Genomic DNA, 27,292 nt, shown 5'->3' on the forward strand with positions numbered 1-27,292 from the left:
TTAGTTACAAACTCTTAAAACGTGCTTAAGCTCATGGTTTTTTTCTATTAAGGAATGAAATCGTTCAAAGTGTTCTGGTAAAAGATGTAATCTAAACAGTGAAATGTTAAGGAAGGTAATAACTGATACAATTGTTTTTGCTACAATATGCTTGGTGTTTATAGAAGTGAAATCAGTTCTGAAGTCTCTCTTCAGTCACCAAAAATTTTTAAAAAAACAAACCAAAAACCCCAAGAAACTAAGACAGCAAACCAAGGCCATTCAGAATTCCCAGGGAAAATTGTAAATATGGGAGATAAATTGTTTTATTGTAGTCTCTAGCCTTTGTTGTCATTTTTCAGCTCCTTCCCAGCCAGACAGTTTGTCTAGAAGTTTGTCTTTACTTTTGGAACTTCTGTATGAAAAGCTAAACTTTAATTTGATCCCAGAACTGGGACTTGTGACCTTTGGAAGGCAATTCTTAATTAGAAGCTTAGCTTGGACATGATCCAAGTGCCTTCTTTGAAGTTAAATTCTAATATGATACATTAGAATTGAGGAGAACTTGCTGGAGGAGAGAGCATAAATTATTTGGATGACTATGCAAGCATATAGATAGAATATTCTCAATATTTACATTTTAATGGAGTATTTGCAGGTCTGCAATACATATTCTGCCTGTGCCCTGGAAAAAGGCACTTGGTTCACAGGGGGTGCAGTGCTGGAGGGATGTGTAGGAGGTGTACTCAGATGTTTGTGTAGGCCAGCAGAGAACTGGAAGGAAGATGCCCCAGCAGCAAACAGTTCCACATCTGTATGTGTTTTCTCTAAACTGAGCAAAATGGATGTAAATCTAGAGGATTTACATGAAATTTCAGGATGTAGCTTCTTAATTGCCTTGAAACTTTGCCTGATAGCCCAGCATGGAAAGGCTGTTGAATGCTTCCAGCAGATGAAAATAATACATTTGCTTGTGTTCTTGGGTTAAGTTGTGTGGTCTTGATTAGGGAGAAGGATGTGGCAAGACAGGAGTGTGATCCTCTCTCCAGCTCTACTTGTGAGTAGGTTTGAGCCTTGTTGGGCCTTATGTGAGGATCTGTGACAACATTGAGATAAACACTGTGTGGAAATTTTGCTTTTTGTTTCTTGGTTCATGGACTTCTTGGCCTACAGCAATGGCACCAGCCCCTGCTAACAGGATGAGTCAGGAGAAATCAAACACCCTGCAGAGTCCCATAGCATGCCACCACCTACAAACACTTGTCTCGTGGTTTAACTGCATATTTCTGTTTTATCATGGGTTTGGTGTTTTCAAAATTCAATGTCTCAAAGAACCAGAATGGAGCCATAATTTGTGTCCAATTTGAGAAGCCCTGGCTGCTGACTAAGTGGAAAAAAATAAGTCTGTTTTAAATCTCACGTCATTTTTTATTGTTCCCTCTCCATCATCTTGCTTCAAAGTCAGTTCAGCAGACTTGAAAAACCTACAGCTAATAAAACTACTGGGAAACAAGAGGTCTGGTTTTAGTTAAACACTTCAGTACTGCAGCTCCAGTGCTGTGTGTGGATTGATGCCTCACTTAAGGGCTAGGAGCATTTTGAAAACACATCTCCAAAAGCTACCCGCTGAATTTGGTTTTTATTTCCCATGGTAGGCAAGTAATTGCTAGACTGGGGGCAGATTTCTTTGTTGTAAAATCCACCACATTGAAAGTAGCCATTGTGGAAGATTGAAGCAATCTCACTGCTCCCACACAGCCCCAGTGGATTCTTTTCATCTTGCTGTAGGCCCATACTGTTCCTTTCTGAGAGTTGAATGGCAAAATGTTCTTTGGATAAATTGGGTTTTATCCTGCTAAACTGTGCAACTGTGATGGGCTGGTGAGACCTGTTGGTTTCATGAGTTGATTTGTAGCTTTGCTTACCTTTCCCAGTTTTCTTAAAGATTCCCAACACATCTCAAGTGAGTTGGGTAAAAACTGGGGGAATAAAGGCTTTTAAAGAGGAAGGTTTTGGAAACAGTCCAAAATGAACATAAACAAACTTTAGTTCTTGGAGTACTGCATTATCTTACTTCTTTTCATGCTTCTTTCCTATTTGGAGTTTTTCCTACTTGTGTAGGAATTCTGTATGAGTCGTGTTGTTGAATAACCTGTCATCTGACCTAACAGAAGTTAAGCAGCAGGTTTATTGGTCCCTCAGAATTTTTCACCGCATTTTGTATTCTGGGTGTGAAAAGTTGGAACTTCTGATTTCCTTGCTGCAGCCTCCAGAAACATCTGCTCATGTGTTCCCCATTTTGTATTCTTGCATTGCATGTTCCTTGCTGTAGTGACTGGCACTTGTTTTCACAGCAGTTACATGCGCTTTCTCTATATCACTGCTTTTGTTTCCAAAAACATTAACTATAGTCAGACTAGAAACAGCCTTCTGCAAATGAGGACACCTGAGGTTTTTTGTCTCCTTTTGACAGTGAAGCATTGGTATTCCCAAGATGTAGAGAATCTTTTTGTGTGTGTGTGTTCTGCTTTAATGCACATTCTGTGTATGGTTGTTGGCTTGTGCTTAGGAGAGTTCTGGGAGATGGTTGCAAATGTCAAGTACATACCCCCTTCTGTGGAGTCCTTTGCTCCTGTATGTTATTTATATAATCCCCTGAGAGTAGGAACTGAGACTGCTGTATTGATTTCTCATCACATCAGTTTAGCTGTTCTGGTTAATTAAATATCCTCTAGGGGCTTACTAATTGATTGTTAATCATATTTTGTGGATGTCAGAGATGAGCTGAATTATAATTTTCCAGTGCTTGCTTTATCTCTCTGGATATTTTTCTTTTCATATCATAAAGGAGCCAGGGACTGAGTTTGGTGATTGCTTTTTACATGCAAGAGGTGCACACCAAACACTTGCACCTGGTTTGTTTGTGCAGGAGGGATCTGTTTTTGTCTTGGGTCTCAAAGGGTATTTTAAATACCAGTTTTAACTTGGAAGTGATGTTGAGGGAGATTCAGAGGAGGTGGCTGCATTGGGATAGTCAGAGCAGCCAGGCTGACCACAGAACCCTCAGGCCATGGGAACAGAATGGGACTGCCCAGCATCCCCTGGGTGTTTGCTTTTAGATTCCATAGCCACAGGCATTTTAAAATGGTTTGAAAATATTTTTTAAAAATTCAAATGTTTGTGTTTGATTTTTACATCATGACTGTTGCGTTCTTCTTCTGTCTGACACCTTGGTTTAAACTTTCAGAGCCTTTGAGAAGGTACAAATCTTATCACAGCGATGTTTATAGTACTTCAAGTGAAAGTCCATCTGTTATTTCTTCAGAACCAGATTTCAGGCAAGGTAAGACCTATGTTTAAAAACCAACCAACCAACCAACCAAAAACCCAAAGAAACAAAAAAACCTAAAGAAAAAACTTTGAGATGAAAACCAGACCACAAAAGCCTTTAGTAGGAGTTTTGATAATTGTCCTGATACAAAGTTCTAAGATGATGAAATTACATGATGTACGGATCAGCATAATGTGCAGTCTCTTCAGAAATAAGTTTGACGTGAGGCACTCTGAGAGGGAACTTGGTCGGAAAAGCTGGAAATAATTAACTTTTTACTAGAAGTGTTGTTTTTTAAATAACAGAAAATGCTGCGGAAAAATGATGGAGTTGTTGTTAGCACACAGTAACAGTGAATTACAAAAGCTTCATGTGGGACCTCCATAATATAATTATATCAGTGGGATTTATTATGAGGGTTAAGTGGTTTATAATTTATATGCCAAGGATTTCAGTGTAATGCTAAAGTGCTACACAGTACAGGCTGTTAGTAAGATAAATTTAAGTGGTTTGTATTAAATCAATCACTTGAAAAAGCAGGAGATGATATGAAAGATTGTTTGGTGATGTATGGCAGGAAGAATCATCTTTGCAGAATCATTATAAAAAACGGAGACAAACCATTTGGTGAAAATTAGGAAAGAAAACAATAGTTAGGAAGCTGGAATATAGCTGTGCTATATGTGTTCTGTATGCACAGAATTCCAGCCCAACCTCCATGCTCTCTCAACCTCCTTTGTCATTGTCTGTCCTTGTGCTTACTGAGCCAGGAGCCTGAGGAGCAGTAACAAGTTCTGAGGCTCCTGTAATTTCCCTTTGCTTGCTTGCAATTTGGAACAGACGGTTTATGTGTTCTGGTCCAAAGTCAACAACTCCTAAGTTTGTACAGGCAAGATAGAGCTGCCTTCTGCTGCCTTCTAGTAGAAGTATATCTGGGCTCAGTGAAATGACTGTAACAAAAAACCTATTTCTAAATCAATGTGGCTTTAGTGTGTTCTGCAGGAGCTCTCCTGCCAGCTCTGTTTGCTGAGGGTACAGTAAGAGGGGGAAGTGAAGTACTGTGCAAAATCAAGCTCAGCATGTGGCATCTCAGGTGCTGCCACAGGAAGATCTCCCAGCAAAAGCTGTGATTTTACAAAGAGAATCACAGGTTAATGTATTGCCAAAAGGAAAAACAAACTATAAATTATAATGAGGAGTCAGATTCCAGGGATAATAATTAGAAGTTCAGATACTGCCTTCTTAGCTCCTTTTTATGTACTGGATGCATAGGTAACTAGCTGCTCTCTTTCTGCTCTGAGTAGTTTTGTATGACGTCTCTGCCATGTTTGTCTCAACTCATGGCTGACAAAAAAGATATGTTTCCTTGGGAAGGGGTCTATGAAATTTTGTGAAGTTTTATTGTGTTTTCTTTTAGGCCTTCCTTAGTATTCTTCTTCAAAGGTCTATCAGCTATTTTTGTTGGGGTAAAACTGTAAGGTAGCTCTGAAAACTGAAATCAACTTCATAATGTTAATTTGTTTCATACTGTGGTGCCATTGTGCAGAACAGATAAATTCGATTCCTTCTGAGTAATCTCATATGACTGATAAATCCTTGAGGTTTAGATGGGATTACTCTGTGTGCTTTGTTGTCCAAGGTATTAATTTGTCTTTTGGTTTGCTAGTGAGAAGAAATGAAGTTTTCAAGAGAGATGATGCCAGTGGTGTGTTATCAGGTGCTGATGATATCTCCACATCAAGTCAACCTAATTCTCAGAGAACAAGGTAAACCCTTTGAAAACAATATGGCTTTTTCTTTTTCAAAGAATGTATTCTAAATCTGCAGGGGAAGTTTTTCACTCCCATCCCTGCTTCTGGTTAAGACTATAAAAACAAGGCATGTAATACTTGAATGAAAATAGTGTTTCAGAATTAAATATTGCACTCTGAAGTAAAAGTCTCTTGATGCTCTGTAATGCAGAGATAAGTTGGGTGCACACATTTAGTTCCTATGTTTAATGGAGACTGGGTTGAGCTCAGGTTGTTATAACTGTCAGAAGGTCAGAGGCTGTTCTGCTTGGAAATATTTAATTACTTTTAAATCATACTTTTCCAGAACAAAGTTTTTGAAATTAATGATATTAATACAGATTTATTTGTGGGGGTTTTTTTTCATTTAATAACAAAATGGAAGCATATGTATTTCCTTGAAATACGTCAAAAGCAATACATTTGGTTTGGTTGTTTTGGCAAAATCTTTAGCTCATGTTTTTGTGTTTGGATTCATTTTTTAATACCTCAGCACATACTAAGCAGGCCAATTCAGCAACAGTTTATGCTTTTTGAAAATTACTTTGCTGAGTAGTGTATTCAAATACAGCACCCATATGAGTTTCATTTTTCCAATGCCATTCACCAGTACAGCTTTAAAAAGTAAGTTCTTTGAAACCTTGAACATCACCTTTGATACAGCATTTTTTTAATACAGCAGAAGCATATCTTGCCATATCTGTTACATTTTGAGGATGGTTCCCCTCTAAAGGTTTGAAAAGTTTTACTGACATTGACTTTCTGGATTTAAAAGTTTCTCTGGTCTCTGCCAGATGCCTAATCACCTTGGAAGATTTCATCAAAATTATGCAGATAATTTTTGAAGCAAGGGGTAAAAAATAAAGGCACATCTCTTTCTTCCCTTCTTCCCTCATCACATCACAGAAACAAAGCCTTCCCTTGGCGGCTTTTTGCTTTGTATGCTGTAGATCAGCAGAAATAATGCTGCTGTGCTCAATATTCAAGGATATTTATATGTTTTTGGCATAAGTTGGAGGAGAATCCTGCTCTATCCTATTAAAGAAACTTGGAAGTGTGTGAAGATTTGGCCTGTCTTGGGTAATGTGACACTGCTGGTGAATGTGTCCTTAAAGCAAAGGGTAAATAGGGCTTAGAGCCATGCTGTGAACATGGAGATGAAAATAAGTGAGTCTGCTCCTTGCACAATATTGTGTACCAAAAGTGGATCTGGGTAAGGCAGGGTCTCAAAGGAACTGCATCTCAGGGCAGGTGAGTATGAGAAGAGCTCCTTGGAGGTCATACAGCTTTTGGTTACCTCATTTGGTGAACTAGTTTCCTTACTACCTGCACTTTGCCTGAGAAATGCAGACTCATCTAAAAACCTGTATATTGGCATTTCTGGTAGGGAAGAAGTGATTGGGTGCAGCTTAACTGAGTCCACACAGTTTTGTTGTCAGGAGTATGATATCTGTGTGATGCTGTATGTGTTAGTGGTGTCCAAGCACTCATGGGAATCCTGCCTGTCTTCACATAATGTATGTGCTTTTATGGCAGGCTTCTAAGGGTTACTGGTTTATATTCCATGTAACCCCGATAAAGAACTGTACATTTTTACTTTGTGTTTCATGCTGTTTTAGCACCACACTAAAAGGGCAAATCAGATTATTGCCACTGTATGTACAGAAGCAATATATAGATTTCTTAACTTATTTGCCTTTTTTTCTTTTTTTTTTTACTTTGTTGAAAACTGCTAAGTCAACCTTCCTGCTTTGCCTGGAACCCAGGAAATTGCCCATTCAGCACCGTAGTTATGCTTCCAAATAAACCTGCAGTAATTTGTGGATGCTGATAGAGAGCTTTTGTTTCTATTCACAAAGTATTTCAGAAACAGAAAGTAGTATGTGGTATGTAAATGAGTCACATTGTAAGTGAGTCATTGTTGTAAATGAATCAGGCCTATTATGCAAGTGAAAATGCCGAGGTGAAGCAGCACATAGTTTCTCATGGTTTGTTTCACATTATGTTATATTACTCTGTTAAGACTGGTACCTTTAATGGATGTAATTTGTATATGAGTGAAATCAAGAAGGAAAATATGTTTTGCAAGCACAGCATAAACTTACCTGCTGTACTTAGCAATGAATGAATTTTGCATGTATGTAACTATTCAGTATTTTTAGTATTTTTTAAAATCTCCTGTATCCTTGACCTTCACTCTGATGCCACTGCACTTGCACAAAAATATCATGGTAGGGTACCACAGGTAGTTATTTACTGATTTTCATAATTGTTCACCCATTTTTATAGATGAAGAAGTTTGGGTTTTTCTTAATCTAACTACCAGACAGTACATATATCCAAGATAAAAACAAAAGACTGCCAGCTAGTTTTACTAGCTTTTTTTGCAGACCTACTGAGAAACAGGACAGCAGCCACAAGCAGAATTCAGTCCTGTACTAATACTTAGATTATACCTCCATTACTAATGTGAGTTGAATAGAAAACAGTGCTCTCTCTTACTACAGCAGTTCATAAAAGATTCCAGTGCTAACAAGTGTACAAGGAATTCCATCCAAGATGGTAGTTAGGTAAATGGGGGATTTCTAAGAAAATAACTTAATATTTTTATCCAGGACATTGCATGTTGCTGCTCTAAGATGTCCTGTTTTGCAACGACCATGGCTTTTATAGATTGAAAAACATCAGGTCTCAAAGTAAAAGTGGTGATAACAAGTAGTTCCAAGGAGCAGGATCTCAGAGTTTATATGCTTTGGCTGGCCATTTGATTCCACAGTTTGGGGAAGTATATGCAACTTAATCCTTTACTTAAATTCCATCAGCACTTGGGAGCACGTTTCAGTGTCTCTCTTGCATTCAAGAGACACCAACTGTCCTTCAGTACATATTCATTTTACTGCTCCTGTGGCCTATTCTCAGAGCCAGTCTGTTTAATTACCCACAGAATTATCCTGATTAAATTGAGTTGTAAAGCAAACAGGAGGATTTGGATTTGAGGGAGGTTGCTTTTACAAGAAGCAGCAGAGTTCAGAGTTATCAGAAGATGCAGTTTGCACTGTTTGGGTGGGCATGCCCTGATGTTAAATTAGCAGGAGCTGTAGATATTCAGAATTACCCTTCTTGTGCTCTGTGACTGTTGTTATCCTTTAAGCTTCTTGGAATGCATTCCTTGTGGCAATGGCTTGTGTCCTGTTTCCTCTCTGCTTCTTATATTCCTTGGGTTTTTTCCTTTTTTACTTCTGATTTCTTTTTCTTCCTTTACTATTTCTTCCTTTTTCTCTCTAGGAGCAGCAGCTGACATGGATCTCTTCCTTCTGTTGCCTTTTCCTTCCAGTAGATTTCATTTTCATACCCTTCCTGCCTTACCAAAAGGCATCCATCTTTCTCAGTCTATTCCTGACCTTCCCACTGCACTAATCATTAGGGAATGCCTACCTGCTTCCCTTCTTCCAACTTCCTTCTCTGATCCAATACCTGCTAATTTCTTGGTAAGTACACCAGGTGAAGAGAGAATTCACTTCCCTTTTTTTTTTTTTCCAAGTGTCAGCCTTCCAGGTTTGTGGTCCCCTGCCATCTGCAGGTTAATAAGCAGCTGTGAGGTTCTGGTTTACAGTCAGACACTGATGAAAATACAGAGTAGAGAGGCAGCCAAGTATTTGTCTGATGAAGCACCACACAAAACACACTTCTGTGATGTTATCTGTTAGGAATGTAATTTAGACTCTTGACTCTTTTTTTTTTTTTTTTTTTTTTTTCCTTCCAGTAATAATATTTGCATATTCAGAACTTCAGGAATGAGTTCTCCTCATTTCAGCAGTATTTCCTTTTCTGTAGGAGAGATGCATTCCTTGTCATGGAACCTAAAGACTGAAACATGTTGCTCTCTCCCCATCAAAACTGGCAGTCTGACCAAGCCAGAGTTCATTTTACTGACCCAGGATGCTGAAATGTGCACATTTATGTTTGGTGATAGTGCTTATGTACTAAGACAGGAAAACTTGTAAACCCTTAGGTTTTTGAGCTTCCTCCAGGGACACCCCACGCCCACCCCAATTTTAAGTGAAATTAATACATGTCAACAGAGATGATAAAAGCAACCTAGTGATAAAAACTTCTCATTGCTGCTGTTGCACAGGGCTGTATGTTTTTTAAAAAAACAAGATACTTTTCTGCAGTAGGTGTTTTCACAGTAGCAAGTTTTTAGATAGAGCCAGTTGCAACATGTCTTTTTCAAATGTCTTTGATAATTCATAGATATTTATGTTCAGAAAGTGTTTGTTTTTGTTTTATTTCAGAGCCCATCCTTAGACCTTGATCTGAAGGGTGCTTGTGGGTGTATTTAACTTAGGGTTTTGTCAATATTCCCATATATGTCAATCCTAACAAGTTTCCTCACGGTGAAATCTAAGAATGTGCACATGTGTTGGCAGGTCTGAGGCCTTTTCTCATTTCTTTGTCCCTTTAGGTGCATGGTATTCAGTCTTTTGTAGGAAAAAAAACCAAAAAAAAAACAGAGGAAGGAGAAGGGAAATAAATGCTGTGAAAGCCCTGGCCAGGGGAAAGGCTTACATTAATACATTTGTGCCATAACTGCTCAGTGTCTCCCCTGAAATTCTCTTCGAGGAATGTAGCATTGTTCTCTTATATTTAACTCTTCTTATTTTAAGGCAGGTTTTGTATGCTAACCAATGACACTTTAGTATTAAAAGTATTTGTGTTAGCTAGTAATGTTGTAAAAAGAGGAAAATAAAATTTGAAATCAGATCCAGTTTAGTAAGTGGAGGCAGGTGTAATGTCTGGGACAGGTGCCTTTTTCTCTTAGCTTATTAACAGATCTGTCACTCATCAAACATATCTTTAGGCTGTCCTAGGAAGTAGGTATATAAATGTAAGGTATTTTTAAGAAGTCTGTATGTTACTTTACTACAAAGGGCCCTGTGTCACTCAGTGCGCAATAACTCTCTATTTTTGTACATTTCTAAACCTGACTGCAATGATACACAGGCTTCTAAAGATTTTCTATGCTTTTTCATGTTATTCATTACTCAGTTTGGGTGGTATGCTTAACACTCGGTTCAGAATTGCCAAAAAATGGACATTTTTCATGAAAGCCACTTTAGTTTCTCCTGTCCATTTTTGTTTAAGAATTGCCTCTGTGTAGTTATGTTAACAGGGGGAGAACATTGCTTTTTCTTGGTTTAGGATTTCTACAGAAGGCTCAGTTGGGTTTTGTTTAGTTTGGGGTTTGAAGGTGTTTTTCTGTAAGTGTGGGACAGAAAGAAGGTGAGTGAAGTTGGTGGGGTGGTTTTTTTGCCTTTTTTGCCTTGTTTTTTTGGTCTGGTTTGGTTTTGTTTTTTTTTTTTTATTTCTCAGTTGTTCACATTTCCTAACCAGCTATTTTATTTTTCAAGTAAAAAATGGCTTTTGTTTACCCAAACAGTACCTGAATTTCTTTCCTTATGTAAAGAATAAAACTTTGGGGATGTTTGGGATCAATAGTTGCAGAAAAGAAATTGCAGATATGTTGCTGTGTTTTCTTTAAATACTGATGCAATTTTTGTTTGTTTTTCTCATTTTTCCCCTTCAGATTATAAATTTAGATACTAATTTAGTCATTGGGGTGACTGTATATCAGCTAGGCCATTCTAAAAAAAAATGAACTATTTTCAGCAAAATAAGATTATGGAAACATTAGTGTGTGATATTTAGAATACTTTAGTATATAGGATGTTATGACATAAACATTTTTATATAAATATTTCAAGCCATACTACTTCTCAGGAGAAATCAGGGAATAAATATCAGGCCCATGCAAGCAGAAATTGTTGAAGCAATATTTACTTAGAGAAAGTACACTATTATGTCAATTTTTTCTTTAATGACATGTTTTTGATCGTGCCTTTTTCACAGTCCCCACATGAACACAAAAATTAAGATATTTGCAAAGCATTAATACTTCTCTTCTTCTGGTGCATCTACTAATTTTGCACTGATTCACTGGGTTTGTAGTTGAGTATTTTTTTCAGACTCAGCTGAGCCTTTATTTTCATGTGAATAACTGAGGCATTTCTGCAGGCAGCTGCAGAAAGCTGGTGTGTTATTTTCTGCAGTGATAGATTGCTGCACAGAGGTAACCTCCTGGCTGCCAAATAAATGTGTTCAATGTCGCATTGGCTGGCTGGTGTTTGTGCTGTGTGTTCCCACCTGGGGATGTGCTTAAAGCAGCAGAATGTCCTAGGCATGGCTGCTGATGTGTCACCCCCTCTGACCCTCCTGCAGGCAGCATGAAGCACCATTTGAAGGCAAGCTGATAAGCCAAGAGGTGATGCTGAAGCGGCAGGAAGAAGAAATGATGCAACTGCAAGCCAGGATGGCTCTGAGGCAGTCCCGGCCTAACCTCTACCCTGGGGATGCAATTAGATCCTCAATGCTTGACATCACCAGAGACCCACTGAGGGAAATAGCCCTGGAAACAGCCATGACACAAAGGAAACTGAGGGTAATACCCTAAGCTCAGGTGAACTCTTGTTTTCATTGAAACACAGCGGTGTCCTGACTGAAACTCTGGTATGTGGGATTCATAAACTGGGTCCTGTAATAAACAGTCATCAGGAGATGAAATACCAGGTGTGTGGGGTTGGCCTACTTTCACAGGGTAAAACTTCTGAGATTTTGTGGCATTAGTGGCTACAGAGCCTAAAGTGGCATCAAGAGGTGCTAAAACAGACAGCAAGGCTCGACAATTGCATCAATTAAACAGTATAGCATACTAACAAAGGCAAGGCATAGGTTTCCTCCTCTGTTCTGTGGTGTTTTCAGCCACTTCATTTGCAATTCTCTTCATGGAATGTGGATGTGCCCTGCCAGCATCAGAGGTTATTAAATGAACAAGTTGGGAAGGTGAAGAGAGAGAGCATTCATTTGCCTCATAAGTTCGTCCTGTGCAAATCCCCTTTGCTTTCCCAGCTGTCTTGGTATGTGGATGAAATAGGGAGTTGCACACAAATAGGGAAACAGAGGTAAACAGAGTGTCTGATGTGTAGAATAGATGATGGCTTGATGCCCTCTGCTGCTGCTTTCCATGAACTGGATATTTTTAATTTTTTTTTTAAGTAAGGATGGGAAAACTTGAAGCAAGACTCAGGCACTGGTTGCCCTAATGCAGGGTAATAACTCCTGTATCTACCTCCAATCCATCCCATTAAGATGAGTTGGCTCATGTAGGCTTTAGCTAACCAGGTTGGTTCCCCTCTCTGTCCCCCAACCCTTAAGAGGTTTTTGTGAAGATGTTTTGCATATAATACAGACTAGGTAGCAGGTAATTGCCAAATTTTAGCCTTTGGTCCCTCTTTTGCATTTGCAGGGTGGGAGTTAACTGTGCCCCAGCCTGTTGTCCCAGCAACACAATGTTCATTCATACTCTGTTGTGATTTGCAGAATTTCTTTGGCCCAGAGTTTGTGAAAATGACGATTGAGCCGTTCATCTCCTTGGATCTCCCGAAGTCTATCCTGGTAAGAAAAAGGCTGTTGAGCCATCTGTGTCAGGGGAAGTGTGTTAAACAAACAAATGTGTTTTTATCACAAGTGTGAATGTTGAGAGATTTCATTTCACAAAATGCAGACTAAGAAGGGCAAGAGTGATGACACCAGGAGAAAAGTAAATGTGATGCTTCTGAGTGGGCAGAAGCTGGAGCTGACCTGTGATACCAAAACAATATGTAAAGATGTCTTTGATATGGTTGTTGCCCATATTGGCTTGGTAGAACATCACTTCTTTGGATTGGCTACTTTAAGAGGTAAGAATAACTGCTAAATTATTTCTTCTGCCCTAATTCCATATTCCCTTTAAGAGATATTGTGTTTATTAAGTTGTTGTTAGTCAGTGGAAAACTTTGCTGTTCAATGCTGTTTCAGAGTTATAAACCTGGTCTTTATCCTCCATCTGGTGCAAATACTTGGTTTTCATGCTTTTACTCTTGTGCTTCTCTTTGATGTTTGTGGCAGACAATGAGTTTTTCTTCGTGGATCCTGACATAAAGCTAAGTAAAGTAGCTCCAGAAGGATGGAAAGAAGAACCAAAGAAGAAGAATAAGCCTCCTGTCAACTTCACTTTGTTTTTTCGCATAAAGTTTTTTGTGGATGATGTCAGTCTCATACAGTGAGTGTATGAAATTTTTTATAGCCCCTTAAGCCCTACATTTATGGACAGAAATTGGGTATTAATCTGTACTGCAGTACCAAAGGTGGTGTGTGGGTTTTTTTCATGGTTTTGTTTTATATTCCTGTTCTAGGCACACGCTGACATGTCACCAGTACTACCTGCAGCTGAGGAAGGACATCCTAGAAGACAGGATGCATTGTGATCATGAGACAGCTTTGTTATTAGCATCCTTAGCTCTCCAAGCTGAGTATGGAGATTACCAGGCAGAGGTACATCATCAATTTCACCTTTGATCTTGCTGAGCTGTGATCTTGCTGCTTCATTAAAGACCGGACTGTGCTCTGCCACATGTGCTCTGCAGCTCTGACCCAGACTGGAAGCTCAGCTGATATGCTCTATGTTCTTGGCAGGTTTTACTGTGAGCAGGTGTTCCTAAAGTCTAACACAGTTGCAGAATCTGGGTGTTAAAGCCTTTTTTTTTTTTTTTTAGTGGAACTATAGTCAGGCTTGAATATGGAGAAACTGATATAAAATAAAGCTGTGGGTCAAGATGGAGATTGTGATTCCCTCCCCTTACTCAGAATCTTGTGATTCTCTGAGTTGTAATGTACAGTTGTTTGTAAAAATGAATGTTTGTGCTTCAGTTGTGCTCATAGGGCACGGAAGTATGTGGAGGTGCCATCACAAAAATGTTTTGTGTTGCAGGTGCACGGCTTGTCCTATTTCAGAGTAGAACACTATGTCCCAGCAAGAGTGATAGAGAAACTGGATCTGTCCTACATCAAGGAAGAGCTGCCAAAACTGCACAGCACTTACGTGGGTGCCTCTGAAAAAGAGACAGAGTTAGAATTTCTGAAGGTAAGTGGGCAGCAGTTGGCTTCCTTCATCTGTGCCTTAAAAATTCTCTTGTTGGAACGTGAGTGCATGGACTTCAAGTGAAAGCACAGTAAAACAACTCAGGCTCTGAATGACACTGAAAGGAAGAAAGCTGAAAAGATTTTGTCCAAAGGACACATCATAACAAGCCAAAAGAAATTGTATCAGATGGGAAGTTCACTCACTGTTTTCCAATCAGTAGTCTTAGCTCAAGCTAACTAAAAGCAACTGCTGATCCTGTGTTTGCTCTAAAGGAAGCAGTGTTTATGAGGCAGCACACCCTGTATTCCCCATGTCTTTTGTGCTTTCTGTAGAGGGGAAAAAGTTTGTAAATTACAAAAAAGATTTGTTACAGCTAGTACTTTGTGTGATCCTTGGTATGAAGCAAGCCAGAAGTACTGCCAAGGAGAATTTTTTGTGCAGGTTCTATGTAAGATGATAGGAAGGCCATTATCCATGGATATATTTGGATTATTGTAAAAGGACCCATTGAGAAATCTAATTATGTTGTTTGCTCGTGGGATAATAATCAGGTTCTCCCTTGATCAAAATGAGTTCAGGGAGTGAAGGATTGCTGTTGAAACACCAAATAATCATTACACTGTAATTCCACAGCCACACTTCAGTTCCACCATCTCTGAGTAGGTGATGGAAAAGGCACTCAGCTTTGTCCATTGCTGTCCATTGTCTGTTGCTCATTTTACAGAAGTGGTCTTGTTACTTAGCCACAGAGAACAAAGCAGGAGACAGGATCCTGGCTAAAACCTAGCCTGGCTTGGGGGTGTGTTGGGGGGAGCAGTTAGATTCCCTTGTTTGATTCATTCCATCAGTCCCTTACACCAGTACTGAAGAGACAACAGGGGTGAATAACTGGGAGTGCAAAGTGAGTGACACTGCATAGGATACCTTAATATGGTCACAGAATTGCAGTGCTAATTTAATTCTGCTTTTAAAAATATGTGAAGAACAAGTGCATCTGGCTAGTCACAGTTCCTTGCTAAAAACTGCTTTGTGCAAGTTTGATTTACTGGCATGTGTTCTCTGTGCTTTCCCTGTTTGATTTTAATAAACATTGGGTTCATTTGCTGTAGTCTGGCAGGTCAAAGGTACCACCAAGTCTTAAAACCCTCAGCTGCTGTAAACTGTAAGTAAGTGGAATCACCAGGCAGAGAGGATTCTTTTGCTAAAATCTGTACATTTATATGCACATGTAAACCTTTATAGAGAGATATATAATATTCATATAGTGCTGTGGAAGCTTTTAATGGCCCTAAATTTGTACTCATAGAAGTCTCATTGCGTTGATCTGTGCAGTTGTGTCAGAGGCTCACAGAATATGGGGTTCACCTTCATCACGTGCTGCCTGAGAAGAAATCCCAAACAGGAATCCTTCTGGGAGTGTGCTGCAAAGGAGTTGTCATTTTTGAAGTTCACAATGGTGCCCGAACACCTGTGCTGCGCTTCCCATGGAGAGAGACAAAGAAAATATCCTTCAGTGTGAGTTGGTCTCTTTTCCTCTGTGTGTGCACATCTATATTTGTGTCTCCAGTTACTGTGAGGTTTTTGTTGGTTATTTTTGCAAATTAAGCTGCTGCTTTACAGCATAGTACTGTGTTTTGCGTGGCTGTCACATTATGGGATTGAAATAGGAGTTTTCATGTCTTGAAGCTTGCATGGACAAGCATAGTGAAGGAGCACCAGAATGAGAATCCTGCATTAGAGGACTGGGTGCAGGCAAATGCCGGTACTCAGTATAATTAGGAGATGCACCTATGTTGCTTTCAATTTATATTTCCAAGAGTAATTAAGTTAAATGATAAAAGATAACAGGCTGACACTTGATCTGGACAACACCAGCCAACTTGAGTGGGTACACCATAATCTGGTGATCATGTGTCAGTTTTTAATGAAGCAGTGGCTTCAAATGCTTAACTTTATATAGGTATTGAAAACAGCATTTCTAATTCTGTCTGACACTTTATTGAAAAGCTACAGCCCATTTCATCTCTGAGATGGTTTTAACTAGAATGAATAAATTGAAGTTTAAAGATTACTGAAAATATAAGTTCAAGACCTGGAACATTAACTGAGAGATTTGGTAATTAGATCAGCATTTAGTTATTTTTCTCTTAAATGGCAGCATGCCTTGCGACTTTCTCAGGGTGTTTGAAAACCCTATCTTGCAAAATGTAATAGTTCTGGTTGTCATTACTCAGCACTAAAAGTAACAGAGACAGATTAAATAATAATAAAGCACCTTCTCATCTAGCCCAGGAGTAGCTTTAAAGGGCTACTTTATGAATCTCATATTACCTTTGACTCCTATTTTAATAGAAATCTCTTTCATCCATGCATTTTGCTTCAGGAAAGTTTGAATGCTGTAACTGTGCACAAGCAAACGCAGAATTCTTTGTAGGCTAAAAGAAATAATTTGTCTTTGACTTTTTTCTTTCTCCATTGTGTAGAAGAAGAAAATAACTTTGCAGAACACATCAGATGGCATCAAGCATGCCTTTCAGACTGACAATAGCAAGACTTGCCAGTACCTTTTGCATCTCTGCTCTTCCCAGCATAAGTTCCAGCTACAGATGAGAACCAGACAGAGCAACCAAGACACTCAGGACATTGGTAAGGACTGTGATGCTGTGTTAGGTTTTATTAGCAATCTATATGTATTTTTGTATGGAAGAAAACTGAACTGGAGCTTCAGTAATTGTGCTGAGTATTGTGTGTGTGTAGATCTACATTTGGAGGGTTTATACTATGAAGAAACCCCACTAGCTAAGCTTGTTTAGATTTTTTTAAGGGGTGGGAAAGGAGTTGGGAGAACACAGAAAGGCTGGCACGCAGCAGCTGCTCTAAACTAAAAGGAATCTAAAAACAGGTCATTAAAAGTACTTTCCTCTTTAATTAAATAAAGGCTTTTGCCTTTTCTTTCAGAAGTATCTTGAAAGTATTTCAATAACAGGACTTTTACCTTTTGCTTAATGTGAAAGGGATTGGTTTAATAAAGTGGAATTAATGGTGTGATCATGGGAATGCAAGTAAAGTAGGGGACATTCCATGATGCTCCATCTCTAAGCTGTGGATACAGCTGTCTTTATTTTGCTTAATGTTGGGTGGACCTGGTAAAGAACAACATGCATACTAATCTTTCCTTCATAGTTCCCATTTCCTTCATAACTTGTGTGCATAACAGAAAAATGTAAAGGCATTATTTTTAGTTAAAAAATATTAATTGGAAAATGTAGTCAGTGAAAAAACCCTCTGAATGAATTTCTTCACTGTTTGGAGCAGAGCTCAGTTGGCTGGCTGGCCTTCAGCGTGGTCTGGAAGTGCTGTTTTGGTCAGTCTGCCTGCTCATGCTCTCTTTGTTCCCTGTTATCTGTCTGCATTCCAATTGCTGTTAATCCAGACTTCCACCAGTGTAGCTGGGATGAAGTTTGACCACATTGCTGTGGATATTGTGATCTCTAATTTAAAATAAAAAGAAAAAAAAAGAGGAGGGGTGAGAGTGGGAAAAGGATGTGGCAACTATCCAGCTTTTCTTCTGTTCTGTTGGGCTCAGCCAGCTTCAGGCAAAGAAATAAGACCAAGTGACTTAAAGCCTTTTTACCATTCTCTGATTTAGAGTTTGCTTATCCTGAATTGCAGAGAAAAACAATACAGGAAGGGCTTTCTTGGCTTGGCAAACTTGGTTGCTCTTAACAGATGGCGTATGTGTTGTGCTGTGGGAGTCTGGGAAACAATAGTTTGCTTCTGTACAGTGCAGATCACTTGGAAATCAGAGGTCCCAGATTCTACCAATCACTTGTATTCAGAAGCAAACAAATCAGCATTATGATTAACTCCAGCACACTGATTATTAAAAGTAAAAACAATTAAACCAAAAAATTTGTTCTTGTCATAACTTTGCTAGATCTAAATCAAACCCTTAATATGCCAGTAAAAACTGGTAGTTAGAAGCACTCAGCAAAATAGTAAAGAAAAGGACATACATAACACTAAAGAAAAGGGCATTCTGGATTCCAGAAAGGGCATATGGAAAAACAAAAAAAAAAAGAAAAAAGAAATGAAGATGAAGGTTAAGTCAGCCTTACAGATGATAGTTTTGAGCATATGAGAATTTTCAGTTACAGGATTGGCAGAAGGTTTGAAAAGCCTAATGCCTACTAATGCCTATATAATATAGGTAATGGTGTGAAAATATTCATCTGAAATCCATAGAAATTCTGTTTGATGTTCTCAGAGGGTAAATACAATATCCAGAGAAGAGATCTCAGCTCATTTTATTAGGGTACTCTTCCCCATGATGGTAACACAGCAAGTGCAGCTGTCATTGATGCCTTCTGTCAGAGTCAGGAAATTGGGATTTGTGGATTTCTGGTCTGACTGGGCAAAGTCATTCTTCTGTAGCTTATCTGGTCTGGTGGCTGTAGCTAGAAGAGGTGTTTGGTGTGGATAAGGAAGTGGTAGTTGTATACTAATTCACCTGATGAAAGGACAGAAAAACATACTTTCCACAACTAAATCTTCACCATCTCTATGCCTGTTACAGAGGAAGCTTGAGTTACTGTGGCAGTTAATTCCTGCCTGAGCTATTGGAGGCAGTAAAGTCTTTTGGAATGGCAGGACTGAGGCTGCATTTGTCAGATACACTCTTTTCTAAATGCCACAGTATTTACCATTAAACCTAATGGGTGATGTGTACCAAAAAAGTATAATTTTCCCTTTGACTTACAGTGCAGCTTCCTAAAGCAGCTTGTTTGCTACATGTATATAGGGTTACAACCTCCCTCTGGTTAACCCTAAATCAGAAATATATATGGCAGTTGAGGATTGCTTTTCCTGAGACTTCCCTGTGAACTGACTCCAAGACATCAGTGAAGTTTATGAAGGGTCCAGGTGGCCTGATTTCCTTTAAAGTCTCTGAACAGCCAACCAGTTGCCACAGCTTATCAGGTTGCTGTGTGAGAGCCAAGCCACAGCGTGCTAGCCTTAGGAGGCTGTTAGGGTAATAGAAAGGAGCCCTGCTCAGCTTTGCTCTGAATTAAGAGGGGTTTAGGCTAAGATGTATTATCATGAATTTGCTTTCAGCTAAGAACATCCACCCAGACAGTTCCCACGACTCAGCTGACAGTAATTTAATTACAGCCCAAGACTTGTTTCTCACTGCTGCTTAAGAGAATCCTTGCTAATGAGTCCAAAAGTCTGGCAAACCCCAGTCAACACTTTCTGTTTTGTGCTAGGCTGTTTGTGGCAGGGAGGTCCTTAAGTGCACCTGAGTGCACTGGTGCTCTGTATCTGGGCAGAGATGCTGCCAAGCCCTCATGGCCTTGCAGCTGTGCTGTAAATGTGGAGAGGCTCACACCAAGAAAACAAAGCAATGGATGGATGGAAGTTTGGTAGCATCTGATAGTGTGTACACAGGGGAGACCTATTTGTTCAAATCCTGGAGAAGACTTTTATTAAAGGAAGACGTAGTGATCCAGGTCACTTGGCCTGAGGATATTATTTGTTTTGCAGAAGGAGATGATGTGTCTGTGTCTAAGGCACTGCTGCCTGACAGAGAATATACGTTTTCATGCTAATAAGAGGATAAATATTCAGTGGTTTTGGACTTTGGGCTAGCGTAGTGTCATGAACTCCAGACTTTGCTTCCTGAGCAAACCCCATGGTGGGTGATTGTATATCTCTGCTAAGCACCTCGAGAAAATACTTTTTGTGTGAGCTGGTTGTTTGAAAAGCGTGCTTTGCACAAGGTGGTCACACTGGCTCTACTGAATAACTTAAATTGTTTTGGTTTTGTTGGTTTGTTGTTTTTTCAAATTTTCACAGAAAGGGCTTCATTTAGGAGCCTGAACCTTCATGCAGACTCTGTCAAAGGCTTCAACATGGGCCGAGCCATCAGCACTGGCAGCCTGGCCAGCAGCACTCTGAACAGACTCGCTGTCCGACCCCTGTCTGTCCAGGCAGAGATCCTGAAGAGACTGTCCTGCTCTGAGCTCTCGCTCTTCCAGCCTCTTCCTGGCTCTGCAAGGGACAAGAACGAGAAGAGTCCATGGGAGGAAAGACCCAGAGTTATGAGCAAGTCGTTTCATGATCTGAGCCAGAGTCACATCTCTGTTTACCCCCCGAGGAAAAATGTTATTACTGCTTTTGACTCTTCCCCAAAAAAAATAGAAGATATCATGGGAAGGGTCTTTCAGCAAATGCCAAAATTTGATACTGGATCAGCAACGGGAGCATTAAAACCAAGCAAGTAAGAGTCTCTCTGACCACCCTGCAGTATCTTTGTGTACAGTCAATGTACATTTTGCATCAGTTTTGATTTATTATTCATGCCATTATTTTATTACATTGATCCTTCCCTCTCCCAACTTCCTCTTCCCTCTGTCTGGTTCCCCTTCTCTCCTTCTCCCCTTTAAGTTCAAAATCTCATGCAGGTTTAAGTAGAAGCCCTGAAAGAAAGAAAAATGAATCAGACTCATCATCCATTGAAGATACCGGTCAAGCCTATGTTGTAGGTCAGCATGCAAAAAATAATATTACTGTATTTACTAACAAACTTCTAAAATTGCTTTGGGGGTAATGATTTGATATATTTGATATATTTATTAACTGATGGTAATATTCTGATTTAAAAGTGGGAGCAGAGTATCACATGTGAAAGCAATCCAGGCCATTATTGCGGTGAATCCAAAAAATCCTCCTTTGGTCAGCACCAGTCTTTGCACAGAGGTGTAATGTAAAAGCTGTAGCAGAAAAGAGCTTCCAGGTTATCACTTCAGAGTGCCATTTGGTTATATGTGTCTTTTAATAATTTGCTAATCTTCATAGTCTGTTTGTGAAGGCTGAACTTTTTCAGTGTTTTTTGTGGAAAGGATGTAGAGAGTGTTTTTTTGGAAATGACTGTTTGGCATCAGCTGGGTATTGGCTAGTGCCTCTAAGTAGTAGCTCCACACTTGGGAGTTTTTTCTTCTATTTTTGGGGCTTTTTTTCAGATATAATAAATTAGTTAAATATTTTTTGCAGTACACTGGGTGTTTTACAAAAACACTTTTGTATTGAGGTAAGCCAGATGCACTTACCCCCTTTTCTTAGCAAGGATTGGAGTTCACACAAGTAGTCTTACTATTAACTAAAAGAGAGAGCTCACATTAAAAAAAAAAAAAAAAAACAACAAACAAACAAAAACATTCAAAGCAGCTAAATAGACTTAAACACTGGGTTATTAAACATGAATGTTTAATATCTCTGTATTACCAATTTCTGGTTCCAGAAGGTTCCCTGTTATAACAAAAGAAACTATAATGCCTGAAATATTTGCAGCCTTAGCTGCTGGTTGGCTTTCCTGTAGTTACAGGACATCAGAAAAAGTTGAAGATGGTTAAGTATCTGGGGATGGGGTCATTATAAACAAACTAAAAAAAGGCAAAAAAAGCAGTGTGGGACATCCCACATCTGCCCCCAGTGCATTTGGAACCAGGACTGACTTGGGAATGATGCATTTTCAGTGCTGAGAGCATAAATGCTGAGGAGTGAGATGAGGTGTGCAGTTCTGTGGTGACTGATTGCAGCCATTTACTCTGTACCTTTAGTTTTGTGATTAATATGATCATGTGCTTGCCCATAATCATCTGGGCAGCAGTTCAGGTGAGGGTTTTAGCCACATGTCTGAAAGTCCTGCTGGATCACACTGCCTGTGCTGAGGGACATAGGTTCTTTGCATGGTGAAACACATCAGATGGGTTCATAGGTTTGGAGAAGGCCAGGGCTGCTTTATTAAAAAGCTTGAATTATCTTCCCTCATTTACTTTCATGTATTTGTACATGTATTATTTTATCCTCTTTAAAGTAGGACCACATTTACTTGGCTGTGATAATTTCAAAGAAAGCATGATTCAATAAGCAAACAATTTTAAGTAGTAGTTCAAATTGCTTATTACAGCAGCAGCTTATTTGTTCCTTTACAAAATCTTAGAAGAGTCCTGTTGTGTTGGTTTATTAGGTTCAGCATATTCAATATCCAATATTGTTGGAAAATTTAGTCTTTGACTTCATTGCTCAAGATCCATTACTTTGATCTGAAGTTAACCATGGTCATAAAGGCCAAACCTCTGTCCTTCCTTTAATTCATTGCCTTTGCATGAGCTACCATCTATCTGAATCTTAAACTACAAAGCACATGAGTAATTTGGATTTGCTAATACAAAGCTAGTTTTATGTTTATTCATTTTTAAAAGAAGTAGTTTGATAGTGTGAATGAGCTCATGTGAATGAGCTCATGTGAACTGTGTAAACACTGAAACAATTCTTGGTAGCTTTTTTATTTAAAAAAAATTATAAGAGTGTCTAATACTTCCATGCATGTCACAGGTGTTAGCATGAATACTTCAGAAAATCTTCTGTCCTCTGCAGCACATAAAGAGAGTGGTAAGTTGATAAGTAATTAATTCAGTCCGTTTGTCACTTGCAAATGCTTCACTGTTCCACCTGTCCTGTGCCTTTGGTATTCTTCAGTGCCTCTGCCAGTTAGCTAGATAGGACGTTTTACTAGTATTTCCATTCCTATTATTTATTTTGGATTGCTTCTTGGGGGAGGATTAGACATCTGTATGTGATATTTTTCAGATATGAAAGAGTGAAGCACTTGAAGGGTGCTCTTTCCTACCAGAATCAAGCTCTTGAAAGCTCATTTCCCTTATTTAGGAGGTTGCTGCTTTTGTGCTTTCTTTTTACTTCTTTCACTCTTTAGGCTTGATGTGGTTTTGAGGGAGAAAAAGCTCCTTTTCTAGGTGATGTGCAGCCTGCTGCACTCTCCTTCATCACTTCTTCTGTGCTTGTACCAGTGTGTGGAGCTCATTAGGTTTCTGCAGCTGTGGATTGCCTCTTCCACTTAGGGCAAAAGTATCCCAGGCACTCCTGGACCAATTGAATGTCTTCTCTAGGAAGCAAATCCATGAGTTCAGACTTGCACTATGTTGGTGTTTCCAGGAGATTTTGCTTGTTTATTTGTTTGTGTTTCGTTTTGTTTGCTTGTGGGATGGGGTTATTTAGTTGGTGTTTGTTAGTGGAGGGTTTTTTCTTCACAAAATTATTGTCCTTGGGTCTCTTAAATGCCTGGGTCTACTTCAGCCTGATGGGATGCCTCAGGAGTTGTATTGTGAGGATGCTCAGATTTTAGAAGAGGTGGAATCAGCAGCCTGTGGAGTTGCAAATGAGGAAGTAAATTAAAGCAAGAGAAGTTTTAGTAGATGTTTTTAATTTTGGTTGTTTTTTAATGAAGAGACACCATTAAGAGAACTCATTGAGTAACCTTTCAGTAATTCCATATGACCCTCACTTTCAATTTTACCAATGTGTTTGCATCCTCCCTACCTATGAGCAGAGCACATAAACACAGATCTAAACATTTTCCTGAATTGAGACTAATGACATTGAAGATTCTAGGACTCAATTATGTTGTCCCTCCATGAGGCTGTGCCAGCTGCTTTTCTTAGGAGGAGTAAAAGATTTTTAAGTGCTGAAGATGGAAGTGGGTTAGAAGGGTTATAGAGGTTTTTTTCTGTGTTTAGCCATGGCTTAGAAGATGAAAGTTGAACCAACTAGATCAAAACAGCTTTTCAAGTTATCAGAGAAGTAATATTTTTTAATGGAATAGAACTTTAAAGTAAACCTGAAGCAAGTGTTGAGGTAGTGTCTGATCATGAAATGTTGGCTTTACAGTTGACTCTCTTCAAACAACACAGAACAGAGTTGCCACACCAGAGAGAGAGATCACTTTAGTGAACTTGAAAAAGGATGAAAAGCTTGGCTTAGGTAAGTGGCTTTAAAATTGCTGTTGACATGTATTTCTATAAGCCAAAAACAAAATAAAATTTTCTGGTCTGTGTTTAAGCATTTATTGTAGAACTGAGCAAAGCAGTGCAGGCAGTAGCTGGATTTTGAAGGCTTTGAAAATGCAGTTTCTGTGATGTTAAGCAAGTCTGTTTTTCAGTTTTTCCATATAAGTGTAGGATAATATTAATATTGTGAACTAGTCATCCTTGAAGTTGGCCTTTTAAGTTTATCTCTGTGCTCAGTATAGAATTTTGTCTCTGTGGAACCTCACAGCTTTGAGCTGTGACAAATGCTTTAAATGCTTTTTTTTTCTAAAAAACAAGACACAATAAAAGCATTATGTGCTAATTGTGGAGTGTTTTGCTTGTTCCTGTAATATCAGATGGAACACTGATTTGATATTTATGGAGCCTGGGAGATGAGATATTTGCATTACATTTCTTCCTATGCCACTGAGTTTTTGCATAAGCCCACATAATTTTTCCCTGTATGAGTAATGAAAATTTTATGTCAGTGTTGTGCTTTAGGAAGACTCTCCAAAGTGTCCTTAAGGACATTGTTCTGTCATTCAAAATGAGATTGTAGTGTAATTTTGAGAGGGGAAAAAAGCCTAAAAGACAGTAATACTTAGTGTTTACATTGCACAGTAATGTATAAGTTGAGCAGAAATTAAAAAAAAAAAAATCAAAGAAATGTACTATCTCCCCTCTTTCTTCCCCATGTAATTTATGGTAGTTTGCTGTTTAAGCTGGAATAGAGAAGACCTGATATCTTCTGCTTTTTTTTTTCCCCGTCTGGAACATTTGTCCCAGGTTTATGTAGTAGAATGAGCAGAAATAGATTAGAAGCCTCAAAATAAGACAGAGATATTGAAAACTCAGATCTTAAGAACAGGGTCAGAATTCTTTGTGAAACATCAAACAATGGAGAAAACCAGAAATTTTTATGTGATAGAAAACAATTTTTATCTGCTCAGTTAATGTCCATTTCATGTCACCTGTTTGTGTGTTTCTCTTGCCAGAGTTGTCTTCTGTAGCCTTTGCTGGAGTGTCCTGAACAGACAGACAAAGTCTAAATCAGTGCTTAAAGCAAGAGTATACAATAAAGCTTTATCAAAAAGCTTTGCTGTCTGTTTCCATGCAGATTTAAATTTGAGGTGTCTGGGGTTTCTTGCTTTACATTTATTAGAATGACTAAGTTTTTGTTTGTTCTAGAAGATGGACTTGTGTTAAGTTACACGGTGATCACTGATATTTTTCCTGCTTTGGGCCTTTTCTTCCTAGGCTTTCAAATAGTTGGTGGAGAGAAGACAGGGAAACTTGATCTGGGAATTTTTATTCATTCAGTTATTCCTGGAGGGCCAGCTGATTTGGAAGGGACTCTAAAACCAGGTGAATAGCATAAAATTCCCTCTATGGCTCTGGGTAATACAGTCCTTACAATAGTGACCTTCAGTCACCTTCCAGAAAATTTCTGAAAACTAGTGATGCTTCTTTCTTAGACTATACAAAAACAACTATCTTACAAATCAATGTAAAAATGATAAAGCTTGAAGTAGCAGAAAGTTGAAGTTATATATAAAGATAAGGGCTTTATTTTCCATTGTCTGTCTTGCAGATACATTGTAATTTAAAGTTTTTAAAATTCAGTGTACTTACTTTATTTTTTAAATTTTAAATTTTTAAGTTTTGAAGTTTTAAAAAGTGAAATGGAACCATATATAACCATAACTGTAGTGGGGGGGAGGAGAAAATTTTTTTTTTTTCATTCTCATCTTAGCCTGTGTCTTTAACTGAACTGCATATTGCTCATTTAACTTCTGATTTCTTTTTTTTTTTTTTTTTGTTATACAGTAAAAGAGAAGGTAGAAATTGGAACATGTAAAGATTTGGCAGGTTTAAAAATAGGAAATATAACCAGTTTTTGTGGTGTGGTTTGGGATTTGACTTTTTCATGATTGGAGTTCCCTATTCCAGCATCACTTGAAGTTTAGTAATTTTTAATCTGTGTATTGTGTAGTTGTCAGACCTGTACTCCACTTTGTCACTGATGGGTAAAAATGTAGGTGTCGGACTGTATCTGAACAACCCCTTTTGTGCAGGGCACCGCCTCATATCCATAAACAGCACCAGTTTGGAAGGTGTCAGCCAGCATGCAGCCTTGGAAATCCTGGAGAACGCTCCTGAGGATGTGACACTTGTCATCTCCCAGCCCAAGGACAGGCTGTCCAAAGGTAGGGAGGGAACTGCAGTCTCCCCTGTGAGCAACCCCAGCTAGCTGGGAATTGTGTTTAGGGACAGGATAGAGAGGAGGTGTGTGAGGGTATCCACTGGGGGGGGTACAGTGTGAGCAGTGAGCTTCCTGCGGGATATCTGGGTGTGCGAAACCTTCCTGGGCTGTAAGCTGAGAAAAGGGTGTCGTGCTGCAGATAAGCTGATGCCTGTCTTGTCTCCTGCTTTGCAGCATCGTCTAACACTGCTCAGATCAGTAATGGAGCCAGGGGTTACTTGAGGCGGCCCTCCTCAGTGCAGGACACCGAGGCAGAGTCCTCTTCCGAGGAGCACAGCCGGTGCCGCGCTCACCAGAGGCCTGTTTCAGGCAGCCTCTCCGGACTGTCCAAGCGGGATGGGAGCGTGAGCTCCCAGGATTCCCGGACCGAGAGCGCCAGCCTGTCCCAGGGCCAGCCCACCTTGGGCAAACGTGCCAGTGGCAGAGCCCAGCAGAATGTTCAGCATCACAGCGAGCCCCAGGCTGGGCCCTCGAAAGCCCTCGAGAAGAGGAGATCCTCATCGGACAGTGCTCGAGTGAAAAGTAAAAGGCCCGGGGTGGTGGAGCCTGTGGAGTATTCTGACCGAGGGGATTCTGACATGGATGAAGCAACCTACTCCAGCAGTCAGGAGCAGCAGCCAGCTAAAAAGGCATAGTGGCTTTCATATGAATATTTCCCATCAGTGTGAGAGTGGGATTGGTAGCTGTCTCTGGGTGTCAGGATGTGAGGGAGGAGCAGCCTGGCCTAGCCTGCAGCTAATGCCAGTAGATGATTTCTAATAGCATGGTGATTTTGTGCAAAATAAATGGAGAAAATCACTTCTGTAACTTGGAACAACTTTCCAGCTTTCCAATGTCACAAGATGTGTCTTATTAGAGGCAGATTGTGCTTTGGGATGAACCTACAGTGCACTTCCTGAGGCTGTAGGAAACCTCCTTTCAATTCTGTGTGTTTGTCCAATATGTTCATAACCTAGTGACCACTCCTAGAGGTAAGTTTATTCACTTGTCAGATAAATGAAGTTTTTCCTCAAGGAAAGTAGG

General features: G+C 39.4%; 1 protein-coding gene across 3 annotated transcripts in view; it reads left to right on the plus strand.

Moving 5' to 3' along the window:
* The window catches only part of PTPN13 (protein tyrosine phosphatase non-receptor type 13), an 86,494-nt gene that overhangs the window by 35,777 nt on the left and 23,425 nt on the right, over positions 1–27,292 (plus strand). For 2 of the 3 annotated variants that reach the window (XM_058024539.1, XM_058024540.1), the window contains exons 7-23: positions 3,227–3,322; positions 4,977–5,076; positions 11,380–11,599; positions 12,538–12,612; positions 12,722–12,896; positions 13,105–13,258; positions 13,392–13,530; positions 13,967–14,119; positions 15,452–15,634; positions 16,603–16,765; positions 19,976–20,399; positions 20,567–20,664; positions 22,517–22,573; positions 23,867–23,959; positions 25,264–25,371; positions 26,082–26,213; positions 26,444–26,898. In XM_058024539.1, the coding sequence (XP_057880522.1) occupies positions 3,227–3,322; positions 4,977–5,076; positions 11,380–11,599; positions 12,538–12,612; positions 12,722–12,896; positions 13,105–13,258; positions 13,392–13,530; positions 13,967–14,119; positions 15,452–15,634; positions 16,603–16,765; positions 19,976–20,399; positions 20,567–20,664; positions 22,517–22,573; positions 23,867–23,959; positions 25,264–25,371; positions 26,082–26,213; positions 26,444–26,898 (2,825 nt within the window). Of the gene's footprint in view, positions 1–3,226; positions 3,323–4,976; positions 5,077–8,415; positions 8,589–11,379; positions 11,600–12,537; positions 12,613–12,721; positions 12,897–13,104; positions 13,259–13,391; positions 13,531–13,966; positions 14,120–15,451; positions 15,635–16,602; positions 16,766–19,975; positions 20,400–20,566; positions 20,665–22,516; positions 22,574–23,866; positions 23,960–25,263; positions 25,372–26,081; positions 26,214–26,443; positions 26,899–27,292 lie in introns of those variants that run through there. The other variant, XM_058024541.1, reaches the window with a different exon arrangement.

The sequence above is a fragment of the Melospiza georgiana genome, chromosome 5 (assembly GCF_028018845.1).
Source record: "Melospiza georgiana isolate bMelGeo1 chromosome 5, bMelGeo1.pri, whole genome shotgun sequence".
NCBI lineage: Eukaryota > Metazoa > Chordata > Aves > Passeriformes > Passerellidae > Melospiza > Melospiza georgiana.